The sequence below is a fragment of the Condylura cristata genome, unplaced genomic scaffold (assembly GCF_000260355.1).
Source record: "Condylura cristata isolate star-nosed mole 26May11 unplaced genomic scaffold, ConCri1.0 scaffold00052, whole genome shotgun sequence".
Lineage (NCBI taxonomy): Eukaryota > Metazoa > Chordata > Mammalia > Eulipotyphla > Talpidae > Condylura > Condylura cristata.
Window position 1 is genome coordinate 1,921,745 of NW_004567153.1, and position 16,578 is coordinate 1,938,322.

General features: G+C 50.9%; 1 protein-coding gene across 1 annotated transcript in view; it reads right to left on the reverse strand.

The window, feature by feature from the left end:
* DUSP22 (dual specificity phosphatase 22) overlaps nt 1-9,600 on the reverse strand; it is a 48,372-nt gene extending 38,772 nt beyond the window's left edge. The window contains exons 1-2 of the mRNA XM_004694986.2: nt 9,388-9,600; nt 5,247-5,280 (exon numbers count right to left, since the gene is read on the reverse strand). Of these exons, the coding sequence (XP_004695043.1) occupies nt 5,247-5,280; nt 9,388-9,600 (247 nt within the window). The remainder of the gene's footprint in view (nt 1-5,246; nt 5,281-9,387) is intronic.
* Nucleotides 9,601-16,578: the final 6,978 nt, after the last annotated feature.

The following is a 16,578-nucleotide window of genomic DNA, read 5'->3' on the forward strand; positions in this document are numbered from 1 at the left end:
TGCACCTGCGGTAGAACTGATTTTTCGGCGTGCGCGGGAGGCCCCACAGACAGGCGGCCCAGACACCGTGTGTCCTGTAACACACCACGTCACACATCTGGGGTTCAAGTCCGCTCCTACCCACCCCCAAGTTGTATGGGACGCCTTGTCGGTGAGCTCTGAATTAAGCATGGACTGGGGTCACCGAGGACCGCCAGGGCTGCCGGCCTCCAGAGTCTCACCAAGATGTTTTGCAGTTGCCAACAGCATGCACGTTTTAGACAACGAGTTAAGTAAGACGAAACCAGAGCTTTGTGAGCTGCAGCAGAGGGAACCTCCAAGGTAGACTCAGAACAGCTTGGATTCTCACCTTCCGGCTGTCACTGTTACGTGCACCAAACCCTCCAGCAGTGGCACTGGGTGGAGGCTTTGGGGTATGACTTCATGACTTCAAGTCATGGTGGTTCTGGATGGCAGCCAACGAGCGCCAGAGCGGCTGACGAGCTGCGGCTGCAGCCCCGTGACGCTGTCCTCGGGGGCCCAGCTTGTTCGTGTGTGTGCCCAGACCAGGAAGGCTCATGCCAGCTCTCCCTGGGCACTACATCACTAGCCCCGCATGGCTCAAGTGGGGTGTGCCCAGCAGCAGTGCAGCACCATGGGGTATGCCAAAAATGCAGACACCCAGGTCCACCCATACTTACCAGACTTGGAATATGAGCCTGAGAAGTCATGCGCTCTGTGTATGACCTTTGAATGCCTTTGCCCTGGTGCCAGGGACGGCTCGCCCCCACTGAGGCATGTCAATGTCATTTCTAAGGCAAAAAACAACTCACAGCTACTTGCAGCAACAAAGACACCTATTCAGGCAACTGCTACAGGTTTGAATTCATGTGGGAATCCACGTCGAGGGACACATTTTGACCGCGGTTATCTTGGGATGTGAGATTTTTATGAAGTTTTCACTCTGTTACACTAATTTTATAGCATCCATATTTTTTAAATTATTTTATTTTTACTGATGAGCCCACATTTCTTCCATAACCAAGAAACACAAAAATTTAAAAAAAAAAAAAAAACAGCCAAACAAAAAAAAAACAAAATCAATAAGAAAAAAAAACAAACAGTCCTTCCTTGGTAGAAACAACTAACGATGTTCTTTTTCTCTCTCTGCCAGCCTCTCTCCGTGGGCCCTGACTCCTGCCCACTCATGCCTCCTTTTGCTCCCTTCCTCTGCTTCTACAGGAGCCAGCCATCGCTCCGTGGAAACATCCACTCCACCCTGTTCTTCTCCTACTGGACATCAGGTCAGAAGAAGGTCCCCCGCCATCACTGAAACCTCAGGTAGGTTTCTAGAAGACGCTGGACTCCAAGGCAAAGTGGTAACCACGTGTTTTCTTAAGAAGGGGAACTAGTGGTCTAGAACTTATACTGACACAGAAGGTAAACAGAAAACCAGGTATTCCAAAGTCGAGCTGGGTTGCCTGTGAATAAAACTAACCAGAAAACGCTGGCAGGAGCATAGCCAGCAGGGTGACACAGGGAGGGGAGGGAGAAAGAAGAGACCCAGCGCGCGCTGCTCTGCCCCGGAACCCCAGGCCGTGTTCTGAGTCATTCTCCAGCTTTGCACAGCTGGGAATGTGCTGAGTGGCAAGCAAAAGATCCCAGTCTGTTCTGTGGCTGGCCTTCTCCGACTGTGAACGTGGCCAGAGAACCCGCCCGGCTGCGTGGTGGTGGGTCGAGAGCTGGGAAACAAGGCTTGGGTCCCGTTCAGGGGTGAGGGTGACGCAGGCCCTGCCAGGCGGCCGGGCGTGCAGTCCTCATGGTAACAGTGATGGCAACACAACACTTCTCTCATTGAGTCCTTCCAACAAACCACAGGAGAGACTCTTACTACCTTTGTCCAGTCATACAGGGCTGAAAAGTGAGGCTCAGGAAAACCTCCCTAAGTCGGCACCATAAATGTCAAGAGAACAGGTGGGAAGTGCCCCGTTTTGGTCCCAATCCAATTAGGAAATGGACCCACTGAAAGACTGAACCCCTGAGCCCCTCATTTATGTCTCCAGATGCCATTATCATGTAAAATAGTATATAACTCTAGGAGGCAGCAAGTTCGTTTCTGTTGACTCTAAGTCGGCCTGGTGTGAACCCCTGGGAAGCCGCCTCAGGTGCCAGACCCATCAGCAGGCACAGAGCAAAACTGAAAGAGCAGGAAGGTGCTTCTCAACATTGCTGGCATACCGTGGGCCTGAGCTCGCTTCCCACTTTTCTAGATCTCTGTGGCCCTCTTCAAACAATGAGGGCTTCCTCTGTCAGCTGACATCTGCTCTGCAAGTGCCACGGTGGCAGGAAGCACGAAGAGCCCCCCTCGCTCCCCACCCTGCCTGCTGCCTGACCCCTCCCCCAGGCCAGGAAGGAGCCCCGTGAGTGTGCTGGCTGCTGCCCTGCTCTCAGCTCTGGGCAGTGAGCTGCCACCATGGCAGCTCTGCTGAGAGTCACCCAGCAGATACCGGGCTCCAGGAGCCAGGTCTGTTTGTAGGCTTCTCTCTGTGCAAAATCATCAAGGGATGGCAAGCTGTTTGTTATCAATGCAGAGTTGAAGAGGAAAACAAAGGAAGCTACAGAGAGTCACGTCACACGCAAAGGAAGGGAAGGAGGAGGGAACAAAGGGGAGAGAAGAGAGAGATGGCACACGAGACCATTCATGATGGCGTGGAGGAGGCCGTGGTCACCACAGCCCAGGCCTGAGTGCCATCCAACACACACTGGGAAAAATAACGTCCTTCAGGAAGTCTAAAGATCTCCCCACTCTTTCTCTTGATGCTTTTCTACATGGGTTGTTCCTTTACAGGCGTGACAGATCATCTGTAAGTTAAACAGGAAGAGAGTGACTAACTAAGATGTCATGCTGATGTGTAGATGACAGCTGGGCTCCCAGTTCAAGAAACCATCCTGCTTTCGCCCTGGGCAGCCACGGGGTCTTGTTCGTGACCAGGGTCGTGGGCTGTGGGTAAGCAGACTCGGAGAGGACAGCCTCGTGGCTTCTCTGCGCTGTGCTGTGTGCTCCCTGGCTTCTACCTGCTCCCCTGAAGCTGAACCTCGACGACTGGGAAGTGCATGCACCCAGGACCCCAGTTCAGTGACACACGTGGGCTGGGGACCTGTCTGTGGAACGAACTGGAGGGACCCTCTCTTCCGCCGCCCGTGGCCTCGACACACCACCGCTGCCGCATTTCACATGAGCCTGACCTCGGTGATTGTTTAATACACGTTTGGTGAGTGAATGATTGAATAGAATCTGACCACGTTCTGATGTCAGAGTAGCTGAAGACAAGAGCACACATCAAGCATCTGAACAAAGAGGACGTGTGGGGCTGTAAGATCGTCAGTGGGTGAAACCACAGAGCCCGTGTCCAGAACCGAGGGGGTCTATGATTCGAGAGTTCGAAAATTTAGAAAACAGGCATTAATTTTAGTATAAAACAAATTTGAGATATTTCTTTAAAATTAGGTGGGCTTTACTTCCTTCAAAGGAAAGGAACCTTCCACGAGGAGGAAAAAGTTCTCAGAAACTCCTTGCAGAAGTATTGAGTTTTGGGACTTGAGCGCCACTTTCAATTTGCATACCTTTCCGTAGGCTTTTTTTTCTTCTAAGAATTTACCCTAAACTCAGTCCTGCCCTTCCCCATGAAAAGTCAGTAATAGCGCAGTAAATAACCCTTGAAGATATTTGGCTCCCTAACATATCCAGTGCCCCTTGACAACCTACCACAAAGCACTAGCTGCTTTTTCAGAACTACAAAGCTTACTAATTTAGGAACTCCAGCCCTATTTTTAACATGTTCTAGTAGCAATTAGCAGCTGTCAGCTCCCTGGGCTCAATTTGCTCTGAGGCCCATTAGCAGTACCAGAGGCAGAAAAGAAGAAATCAGCCTTATGCAGACGAATCATAAAACATGGATTGCTGGCTTTATAATCAACATGTGGCTGAACTTGCCAATGGAACGACAACGGGAAGCATATGGGAGTGAGTTCTGACTTGTCCGGGGTGGGGAGGAGCCGGGGTGCCTATTCAGGCTGTCCAGCCCAGTGTGGGCAGACCTGTTTCTGCAGGTTTCCTAGGCCCGGCCCTTCCTGTTAAATGGATCCTGTCTCCAGTGCAAGGGAGCCATTGTTTTTTGTTTGTTTGTTTATTTGTTTTTTGTTGTTGTTGTTGTTTAATGCACACAAACTCCAGTGTCACTGGATACAGGGCCAGGATCCCTCCTTGGGAAGCAAACAAAGCCTGATGGGGGCTTGGTGAAGAAAGTCCAAGCGGTTCTTCTCACCTCTGTGACTGTGGGCCCTTTGGGGACAGATGAGGGGAAATAGACGATAGCTGAGAGCACATCAGTCAACGCTGAACAAGCCCCAGAAAAATGTATAAGAAGAAATCCATACATGGTGAGTGTCATCTGCTAGAGCTGACATTGCCACTTACTCTCTCCTCAATGTTTATGGATAAAAATGTGTTGATTTACTGACACAACAAAACAAGTGATGAGATGATGAGTAAGCTACCCACTGCTAAATGTGCCTTTGGGCTCTCTTTTTTGCGGCATAGTGTTCCAGCAAGGGTACAATGTTATGGTGACATCTACGGCAGAGGTCAAGTTCGTCCCAAGCCCCTGTCGGCCATCGGCCCACGGGTTGGGGCCCACGAAGGAGGGGCCAACAGGCATTTGGCCACACACGGTGGCCACTTCCAGACCACACTCAGGAGAAGCTGAGAGTGCACGTTGACTCAGCCATGCAGGAGAAGCCTAAAGCTGGCCTTTGAAAAAGGCCTTTTACAGCTTTGGTGGCAGAAGCCCAAGTATCATCAGCAGATCAACAGAGCAACAAAACGGTGTGTCCACCCAGTGGAATAGACGGCGGCCTTCCCAAGGCTAGCTACAGCCTGGCCCAACCGTGAGGACATGACGCCCGGTGAAAGAAGCCAGAGAAATTCTGTTGGTTCCGTGTACATGAGGAAACTGGAGAAATCAGATTCCATGTGAGAGATGGCAGGGAGGCAAGGGGCTGGAGCAGAGGACAACAAGGATTTAGTGTTGAAAGGGGCACAGAGTTTCAGTTGGAGGAGATGAAAAAGTTCTGGAGAGGACGGTGGTGATGGCTGCACAGCAGTGCAAGGGTACATAATGCCACTGAAAACTTCAAAATGGTTAAATGAGCCTGTTTTCGGTTACATCTGTTTCACCACAATAACAACAACAAAAGGAGAACCTCACCTTTGAAGTTGCCGATGTACAGGCCGGGCAGGATCTGCGGGAGACAGAGACACGAGTGAGCGTCACAGGCTGACGGGGACAGCTCTCCACCCAGAGACCTGGCCCTCACTGGGCCTGCCGCCTACTACAGCCCTGCCCAGCACCTCCCGGGATGGACGTGGCCGTCCTCATCTCCAGGGCTCACACGCCCACCGCCGCCGGGAAGGAGCAGAAACCTTCCTTTTGAAGCTGGCAAGCCCCAGAAAAATGTATAAGAAGAAATCCACACATGATGAGTGTCGTCTGCTAGAGCTGACATTGCCACTTATCCTCTCCCAGGTGTTAAAAAAAAAGTTCCTGCAAGTGTATGGATAAAAATGTATTGATTTATTGACACAAAAAAGTGATGAGACGTTAAGTAGGTTCCCTGTTGCTAAATGTGCACCCACCAGTGACTGCATGTTGGAGCCTGTCGGCTCGCGGAACTTCAAGGCCAGGATCCCCAACAGGTCCTCTCTGATCCCCGTGCCCTCCCTCCCTCGGATACCCCAGAGCTCCCTGGGTGCCCACACCCAGCATCTCGGGACCCCCTTCACCCTTCCTACTCCTCTCGTCTACTGGCAGCTTCAGCAAACCCACACTCCATGGTGGGCGCCCTATGCCCAGGCTGGTCCCTCTGCCAGGCAGCTAGACCTCAGCTTTCTTCACTCCTCAGGCACCCTGGGGTGGCCTCTCCTAATCCCAAGGCTGGGTCAGTTCCCAAGGACCCTCCACTCCCCCTGTACCGAACCCTGTCCCAGGGACATCGCTTCACAAGGGTCTGTCCCGTCCACTGATCTGGAAATCTCTTTGGGCAACAAGCAATCATACATCCTGTCCCTCGGGTCCCAGGGCAGCCCATGAGTCCCGTTCAGAGAGAAGTGTTATGAGAACATGCATTTGCTCTAAACGCCCACTTCTCAATCCATCAGACTCTCCAGGAAGTGTTCACAATTGCGATTTCCGTACAAGTCCCCAGCATCAGGCCCCACACAGATGACTCCTTCGATCTAAGATGAGAAGGGGACTGTTTTTCACAAGCAACAGCCTCCCCCTTTGCAAAACACGGAGCTAAGTCTGGTCTGAACAGCACTTTGTACAGGCACCCTGGAATCCAAATACGGACGGGGTTCTGGGAGCTCTACCTTCCAGGGCGGTTTCCAGGTAAGTGCGTACGGCAGGTCAGCCCTGGGGACAGCTCACCACAAGTCCACAGGCCCTGACAACAGCCTCCTGCACGCACCACCAGCCTGAGCCCCTGGCCGCTCTGTCGTTTTCACACTGCCTGTTTTATCCACTGTGGAGTCCAAGCTGAAAGGTTTAAATTGTTCTCAGACTCCTGGGTGCGCACGCACACAGGCACACACACACACACCTTTCCCAAACTTTTCTGAGACTTGCCTTCAAAAACTTCAGAGCCTGCAAGCTTATCTGCAAATGACCCAGCTGATCACGCACACACAGATGACCCTGAGTTGAGCCCCAACTCTGTAGCTGCAGAGGTGGGGGGCTACCTCCGAAAATCGACAACTTAGTAATCTTCAAAGTTTCTTCCTATTTCTCCATACTGGCCAGTGAGCTCCAGCCAAGTACAGATTTCTCTAGTGGTCACCCCAAATGAATGCAAATCCCTTCCCCCAGGGAGATAAAGAGGCAAATCTGAATTTTCTCGCCTGCCTGCTCATCAGCCTGCAGTAACCTTATTCTTCTCACCACCCAGTGTCATGTTATTGACCTTAGCGCGTGTTGGGCAGTAAGCACGTTGCCACCAAGCAAGCAGGGTGTAGTGATTTCACGCACTTGATGGTGTGTGTGAGTCACTGCTAGGCCCGGGGTCAGTGGGCTGAAAGGGAGGGCTGACTTGAAGGGTCATAGACTAGAATGACCAAACTGGACACATGCATGACAAGAGGTGCTGTTAAGAATTATCCAGGACAACAGGTGAAACCTGGAGAGGGCTTGGGCAAAGGAATACAAGGTCACGCTGATCGCATCCACACCCAGGAAGGCAAAATTAGCTCAGAGAGTGCCCCGTGGACAGCGAGGTCACTTATGGCAGTCTGCGGTCATGGCACTATGGCAGGATGGTTAGCTCTGTGGTTAGGAACATGCGAGATGGATCTCACAGGAAAGCACCAGCATCCGCTGCTCAGGGACTAAAACCCTTGACAGCTCTTTCTTGAGCCGTGATCAATCTCGGAGACTACTGGGAGGAAGGGTGGAGCAGACACTTCATTCCTGTTTTAAAACAGCGAACAATGCAAGTTCATCTTGGAGGTAGACCAAACTGATGTTCTCTGGCAGCTCTTGCCTGCATGGAGGTTTTCATGTGGGAACTCCCATTCTCCAGGGTCTCGCTTATATTTATTAGAATGTGACTTTAGCTACTAACAGACATCGTCATCATAAGGTTGATGGTGACGAGGATTCCCTCCTTGATCAAACTTCCCTCGGCTTCTTTCAAGTCTCTCTCCTTCTTGGCCTGACGGTTTTAGCAAAGAATCCTACAAAGCAGGGTATCAAGAATGCTTGCGCTTTTGAAATCCAGTCAAGCTCCTCATCTTCATGCTTTGCTATCTAATCAACTTTCCATCCTGTCCCTCACCCTGCCTACTAACTACTGGGAGTTGAGTTCAGTTTCTTAGTTGCATTCATCTCTCTCCCCATTGTCACAGTCTTAAATAAAATCTTCCTTGTATTTTTTTAAAGATTTTATTTATTTATTCATTCATAACTAGGGTACAGGCCAGAGGCATAGGGGCGGTGAGAGGCTTCACCAGAGACAGAGCGGGGAGCAGAACAGGCAGATCGACGAAGCACACTGCTGAGGGGAGCAGCGGGCGGGTCAGGAGAGGTCTGCCGCATCTGTGGGTCAGCTCCAGGGCTGGGATGGAACTCTGAGGCGAGGTGGCTATGGCTGGCTTACAGTGCTGTACTTTAACCGTGGCACTTAACCGTGGCACGACCAGGAAGAGCCCTTCTTTGCATTTTTTAATAAGTGTCAGTGTTCAGGGGAAGAGCGCCCTGAAGGAACTCTGCAGTCCTGTGGACTCCACCCCTACTCCAGCTTTCTGGACCCCGCCCCCTACGCCAGTGACTGGAAACTACAACTCCCAGCAGCACCCGGGAGAGAACCGCGAGGACCCAGGGGCGGAGCTAAGCGGCATTCTGGGAATGTGGGGGATAAACAGGGCTCTCGAGGCCGTGTGACTCAGGGCTTCCATTAGTTTGTTACCAGAGCTCCAAGTCAGCCGAGCCGGTAAGATATTTCAGTTGTTGTTTGCTTTTCTTTTCCCTTTCTGTGAGTAACCCCGTTACTGACCCTTTTGTGTGCACCTGCAGTATAACTGAATTTTAAGCGCGCAGGTGAGGCCCCACAGACAGTGGCCCGGTCCACTCTGGGCTGCCCTGTAACATCAGTAGAATCTTTCTTTTGTAACAGGAGCCACAGATTACAGGATTTCTGCAGCTGAGGGGTGTAACGCACTACTCTGGTGAGCATGTCGGGTGGCCCTGAGTGACAGGATGTCTTGCAGTGGCCTCAGGTGAGCTCTCAGCATGGAGACTAGTGGGCTCCATGCTGAGCATTCAGGACATGGACCTGAATGAGAAACAGACACCCCTGCCCCTGTCCTGCTTCCCCAGGGAAGAAGAAGCTGACCCCACCATTCGGAACCCCTGAGGATGTCAGGAAGCAGTGACACTCAGGCCAGAAGAGTGGACCAGAAGAGAGGGAAGGTGGGCAGGGCGCAGGAGAATCAGTCAGGTAGTGCAGTCGGGGTAATGGCAGAGTGGTGTGAAGACAGTGGCTGTCGCCTGGCACGGTGGACATGGGCAGGCACAGAGAGCATCCTGGGCTCTACACTGAGCATCACAAAGACATTTAAGAAAGAAAGTGCAGTTAGATATATTTTCATTTAATAACAAATAAACAAATGCAACTCTTGGATATAATAAAAATAAGGGACCAGCAAAGTCGCGCGCGTGTGTGTGCACGGGTGTGGTACCATGCTTCCATCCCATGCTCCCCTCGGGGAAGCAGGCACTGGGGCTTGGGAGGCTGGAGAGGATCACTCTTGTTTCCTGTACTTGCCTAAGTTCGGGGGAATCCTCACTCGCTAACTCTGGGGTCTCGGTGGGAAACACGGCCCAGCTCTCCAGAAGCTGCCTTGTGCCGGCCGCTATAACGCAGACGTGTGACCTGGGGCTCACAGGTCTCCACCGCGGCTCCAGTGAGGAGCCAGCGCACCCTGTCTTGTATCCCATCCAGGGCAGCAGGCCTGGGGTGCAGGTAGGCCCCCCGAGCAGCAGCAGCCTCTCGGGCAGCTGCAGACATGCCACCCCTCCCCCAGGCCAACTCTAGATTTATTCTTGGCAGTGCGGCCTGAATCTGTTCTGAAGTCCTCCTGGCCCTGTGACCCATTACCCAAAGCCTCCACATTCGGATCCTGTTGTTTATAACCACAGCCCCCGATTTAGGTCCTCAACCCAGAAAAAACACACACATGCAAATGAGCTGCACAGACCTCGAGGCAAGTCACGGACTTGCACAGTCCTTCCCACCTGCAAGAGCGGGCCCCGTGACACCCCCAGGACCAGCGAGAGGTCACCCAGATGCAGAGGCCACCCTCTGGACTCCACTTGTGCCGCATTCGGCACATACTTCCGCTGCTCAGTAGCTCCACAGTCTGTTTGCAACTGGTGGAACTGAAGTGCCTCGGTTCAGCTCTTCCCTGGCTGACTGCATCAGCCCAGAGCTTGCCTTCCGTCCAGACTCGCTCCTCCCCCTGCCTCCCAGATGCAGAGTTGATCCTGTGACTCCATCCAGGGAAAATCCCAGGGCTCCAAGTAGCAATCACTGAGGTCACTAGTCAGCAGACACCTCTGGGATCCAGGCTGCCCCAGGCCTTATCTTCCCCGCGTTCCTGGGGGTGCAGTGCAGAGACACAGGTCAGGCGGGCCCCTGCAGCCCAGCACCCAGGCCTAAGGAACACTAACCCAGTCTCCAGTACTGTTGACTACATTGAAAAGCACCCTCCAAGTTGCAATAAAGAAAACACACCTGCAGGCTGACTAGGCACGTGGCCATCCACGCGCCTCTGGCTGCCTGTATCCTATCTGGGAGTGTGTTGTCTCCAGGATTGGTTCTCCCTTGATTGGGAGGAACCTAAGTCAATGTTTCTTCAGTGAGTGAATGGACAATGGACCACTGTGTCCCCTGGTTGCCTGAGCTTCCCAGCGTCCAAGCTCCATGAATTTGAGTTAGAGGCCTCTGGGTCCCCCGCTTCTCTGGCCCTTCTGTCCGTGCCCTGTGCTGTCCCCTGCTCAGGCCACATCCTCCTCCTCTACCATGGTCCCCAGATGGGGGCCGTTTGGGCCCTTCTGGAGCCTGTACTGCTGGGTATCTGCAGTCTTTCTTGCATGAATGTTGTTACTATGAGGCTGACATCATAGTAATGTGCTGTCAGTGGGGGGCGGACGCAGAGCAGGGAAGGGGGACAGATGAAAAACAATGGTGAGCAGCGACACCTGACAGGTAGACATTTGTCACTTTTTGCCCTGGAGGGTTTCCATGGGTTTGGGGGGTGTCAGTGACCCAGTGACCCAAGTATCAGGACAAGCAGCATCCCAAGGAATGCCAGGGCTGAGTGCTGGCAACAGAGACGTCTCAACTCACCAAAATCAAGGAGATGACTTACAAAAAAATCACTTAATTTGCACATTTTGAGCACATCCCAGTATTCTGCAGAAATATACAATAAGGACAGAGCTGTCAATAAAATTTTAGCTCCCTTTTCTAGAGCAGGAGGGTTAAGCCAGAGTGTCAAGTACTAGAAAGGGAAAGCAAGCGTTCCACCCTGGTTTCTGCACTTTCTTCCATACAGAATTACAAGAGAGGTCAGGGATGGCTGCAGGCCAGCTGCTGGCAAGGAGAGGCATTCCATCTTTGCTTCCAAGGAGAAGAAAACTTCCATGACTATCAAAACTTCTACATGATTCAAATTTACAGCTTTAAAAATGAAACCTGTTGACTTTGTTGGTGATTATTGCCGGTGATCCCTGAGTACCGAGAAAAAGAAAATGAAATAATTTTGAGGAAGAGAGATGGCTTATCAATGAGGCGGGGAAGAGCAGAGTGTTCATTTGTGACAAAGAGGGTGACTGGGGACTTGGCAGGAGTCAGAACTTAGGCCAGAAGCGAAAACACAATGGTGAGGTCACCAATTCCTGTTGCATGGCTCAAGGGGAAGGTTTTTATAAGCAGCTTGAGACTATCTCAGGCTTCTGACAGGAAATCTGCAGAATTGCTCTGACCCTCCTTGGGTCAATCCGGTTGGCTCCTTGTTTACTAGGTCTCCCTGGACGTGACGTCCCGGAACCTTCTCTCACAGCCCCCTACTTCACTGTCTTCATCGCATGCATCAGTACCAAACATCATTTTATTTGCTTCCATTTTTGTTCGCCTTGAAGGAGAGGGCCTGCCGGCCTTGTTCCCTGCTGTTTCCCAAAAACCTGCCTAGGAGTTCATCATATGCAAAGATACTCATTGAGCAAAGATAATGAAGCACACGCCAAAGGCAGAGGATGACTGTTCTTGGGACTCGGCCACAATAGATTCTTCTTTTCTGTTAAAAGACCAACTCCTGCAGATATATTCTGGGACCAGAGGGTTTTCCATGGCGATGGCTCTTGGTGATTAGCACCCCTCCCTCACACACCATACAAACATTGGCCACTTCCCCCACACACACATGCACAGACACACAGCATTGAATTCTTAGGCACAACTCAGCACTTAAAAGCAAAAGAATACTGCTTCTAAGGCAGGAAATATTTTGAGTTTGTTTTGTGAACATTCTTCTTAATATTTCAGGATGCCACAGAATCTCAGAACACCACCCAAGCAGATGGAAGAGAGAACATTCCTGATCAAGCAGTAGTAAAGGTCAGTGAGAGATGATTTTTGGGGGGTTGATAGCCAGGGATGAGGTAAGGAAAATGTTGGTAAATTCCAAGAAGGGTTAAATGCTACAGTTGTTCTTAAAGTCACGTGATCATGGACTTAACCAGGTTGCAGTTATAAGAGAGAATCTTTGAGAACTCCTGTGCACTCAGAACATTGCCTTAAGCACATGTTTGCTCAATATGAAAAAAAGCTGCATGAATCAGGGGTGGGGCTGTAGAGATGACAGAGACGGACAGGCTGAGCGGTGTGTGCTTTACCCCCCGCTGTGACACTCACAAAGGGTGTGCCCGCTGCCCAGAGCCCACAGCTCACAGAAGGACTCCTCTGGAAGCTGCCTGGGGCTAACTTGGGTGTTTTTTCTTCCACTATGGGATCTACCACAGCCAAGGGACAAAGCAGGTGTTATAACATCATCTGGGGAATGGACAGGTGATGAGTGACGCAGGCAGCCACGTCGGCTGACAGCAGCGTCCTGCGGTACAGTAATGAGCCTGGCCTCTGGCCCCTTCCCACACTACGAGAGGGCCTTCAGGTCTCCTGGGAACGATCCAGTAGCAAATCACACCAGCTTCAGGAGATCCTGAGTAGGAGAAGTGTAGGTCAGTGGGCCATGACCTACTGGCCATGATTCTGAGCTCCAGAGAACACCTGGCAATGTGTGGGGACATCTGTCACAAAGGGGGGGGTGGCTGCTATTGGCACCCAGTGGGAGGATTGTGGGAGGATGTTGCCAGCCCTCCCACAATGCGGTGACTCCGTGCCACACAGCAAGAGGGACAGAGGGAAGGACACTGGCCTACACCCACGGGTGCATGGGCTCTCGCCCTTTCACCTTGGACTAGGCTCCATTCTCAACTACAACTGCTGAGCTTCCTCAGGACAAAGCAGCCTCATACAGCTGTCAGCCATCTACAAGCACACGCCATCACAGTGACCCCTGCTAGGCGAATATTTGCTCTGTGCAGTCTGCAAGGATGACTCCTAAGAAATTCTCATTTTCTTCTCCCAAGAGACGGGGTCACTTTAGAGTGAATGAGGAGACTAGAGGGGGAAAGTGGCACTATGAGTCCAGGGAGATAAAGCAGCTGAAGCTCAGAAACATTAGGTGACTAATGTTCAAGGGCACAGCCAGGAAGCCGTGGAGTGCAGATGGCCGCTGCTCCCGCTACCCCACCCAACTCGAAGCGGGCTTCCTGAGAGACCCAGCGGCCTCCTGGGCCATAAGCAAGATCTCCATGAGATACTGGGCCAGAATCCATTGCCACCAGGGTGCTTTGGAGGATATAGAGCAGCAAGGAAAGAAGAGACAGTCGGCACCAGGAGGGGCAGCTGGATGCTGGATGAACTGAAGCAGCTGTGACATGAGCCCGCGGGTCCTCACAGTCCTCTCTAGAATGACAAGGGCATTCGTTCAGTTGATCAAAGGGACGTGGAGAAACATTTTGGGGCAGATTCCTCTGGCAATGTGTGTCTGGAGAGACTTTATTTTTGGTTTGGATGGGGGCATTGTTGTAAAAGCCAAAAGGTTGCCAGGGAGGATAAGCATTTTCTTTATAGGTCATTCCCCTGAAGATTTGAGGGTTCAGACCCTTGAGAAAACTTTGAGTCAACTAGGAGTTTTCAAAGACCCACTGAAACATGACATTTGCATGCAATAGCCTGGCTGGCCTAAGATTAAACCTACCAGAGACACGTATGAGACTGAGCCGAGCAGCCCGGCAAGGCAGGCCTGTGGCTCCGAGACAGACCACCTGGCTGAGTCCTGCCTTTGCCACTCACCAGCTGGGGAGCTCTGGACAGGTCAGGAACTTCTGCACAGAATCTGCAAAACGGGGCTGAAACTAAGAGAACCTAGTGCAAGGGGCTGTGATGAGGATGAGACGAGTGACTTTATGTGGTCAAGTCTCAGAACACCCAGGCTCACTGGTGACTGTCATTTTGAGCAGTTTATAGGACCTATTTGGGAACTGCAGAAAGAACAATGAAGAGTTTCAGTTGCCTGCCTCCCTCTCCTCTTCATCACTGTGAGAAATGAAGGCAAACATCATTTGGAACTCTGGCAAGGTTTTTCAGCATCTTTTGAATTCAAGGGGATAGGCTTCTAACGTCTTCCAAATCAGCAGGGCCTGGGCACCAAAGCCAGTTCTGCCCCTCGCTAGCCCCAGAACCTTCACTGTGAGTCTCCCACCTCCCAACCTGTGCAAAGAGGGAAGACTGAGGACCTAGGGCTAGAGTGAGGCTTAGGCTTCCTGAGTAGACACACGGTCGGAGGTTCAAAAGTCAGCAAATCCCAAGCACCGCGCTCTGTTTCCTCTTCATCTGGGACTGGCTAGAATCCAGGTCTGTTTCCCTTCGCTTAGGACCTAACATGCTGGGTATGACCTCGCTCAGTTGGCAGGATATTATACGTTCCAGCAGACTGGGCTGTGTGAAATCACCCTCCACGAGAACATGAAATATAAATAAAAACTGCTGTATTCAAAGCAGTCAGAAGAGAATTTTCAAATGACATCTCACTAAAGATGATTGGAAAGCAGTTACCTCAGGGCACACACAGCGCAGCTTAGATTTTTGCTTTCAGGTGCATTTGGGAGATGTTTTTATTTTCAAAAGGCTCTTCGAAGGTTAGTGCCTTATAATAATCCCACTGATGGTGTAAATCAACCTTTACAGAGAAGGGAAACGTGAAACCTAGTTTCAAGTCACATAATACAGAGGAAACAATTCTAGTTAAGGCTTTTTATTTCCAGTTGCCAGCAACTTTGGGCAATTCTTTCTGATCACAAACATTTTCACTCCAGCGGATCCTTTCCTTGAAATGCACACATGTTATGTGTTGCAATGACAATGTTCTAAATAGATCTGCTAAATAAAACAGTATTAAATACATTGCAGTTAATGCCACTTACTTTTAATGGGGCTACAGGAAGATTTCACTTCCAAGTACAGCTTACACATCCTGGCCTATACATGGCACAGACACTATTATGGTCTCCACTTCCTCAACCAGCAGAACCCGGGGTTAATAGTAAGCCCACAGGTATTTGCAGAACTACAGAGGTATGTAAATTTGCCTGTATGTGTGTTTCCACCTCTCCTCAGGCAACAGCGGCTCTGTTTACAATACAGGATGGTCAAGATAGGAACACGGTCAGGAAAGTCATTTTTCATGTTGAAAGGTGAGCACAGGCCTGCTTTTGCTGAAGAGCCTAAAATTCATTGATAGTCCTAAATATGCTCTTTGAATATAAAAAATACAAGCTAAATGCTAGATGACGTGGTGAGTGAAATACGCAAGTGGAAAAACTGTAGAGAAAGAGACAAAGGAAAGCTGAGTGTGACCACAGTTAACCAAGGCCAAGAGCACCACAAACCTGTGAAAGCACCTTCATGTTCTGTTTGCATTTTAAAAGCTGAAGACTCAGGATGTTGATGAATTCCTGGGCTAATGGGACATCAGGAAAGTATTCATCCAAGAAAGAAAGCCTCCAAATTTGACCACTGGCACCAAAGCAAAAACAACAACTAACCCCTTCTGTGACCACCAGGCACAGGGAATAGAATTCTGAGCCAGATGTTTAGATCCAAACACAGTAGTTCTTTCATCACCTGCATCTGCAGGACGACCCAGTAAACACCGCAGGGGCACTGGAAAGATCCAAGCGGCACAGGGAGGGCGCTTTTCCTTCCCTACTTTGACTCCTGCTCCCTACCCCAAGTCTAACTCTCCAGCTTAAAGAACCAAACCCCTGCTGACCCACGTGTGAGACAAGTCAAAAAGGAATGAAAGCCCCATTGTTACAGGCACCAAACAGGCAAGCTCAGTGCTTGCGGGATGTGAGTGAGTGGATGTAATTTAATGACAAAAGCAAATGAGAAGACCAGAAACCGGAACCGGACCGTTTGGAAGCCCTGTGAAGAAGGTATTTGCCAAGGGATTTTTGTTTTCAGAAGGTTTGCGACTCCCTTCTTTAAAGGACAAGTGCCAGGTCACGAAACCTTAACCTCTTAGCTGACAGGAATGAGCACGGGCAACTTCAAGAGCTGGACCTTGGTACCTGCCACGGACAGAAAAGGCACAGACTAGCCCGGAGCCTGACGGGGGGAGCCTGGCCCGACGGGAGAGCAGAGGGGAGCACCACAGAAACTAAGAGAGCAACACAGATTTTCCAGAAGGCTTCAGCAGCACAAGCTTGCACCTATCAGCACCTAGCCAGGATAAGTCAGCTCTGAATCTCTCCTCTGCGCGCTCCCTTCCCCGGTATTTAAAACCTCGACACTCAGGCCTCTGTCACCCCCGCGGTCTACGAGAAAACCTTATCTGTGCGCACGAAAAAAGAAAAAAAA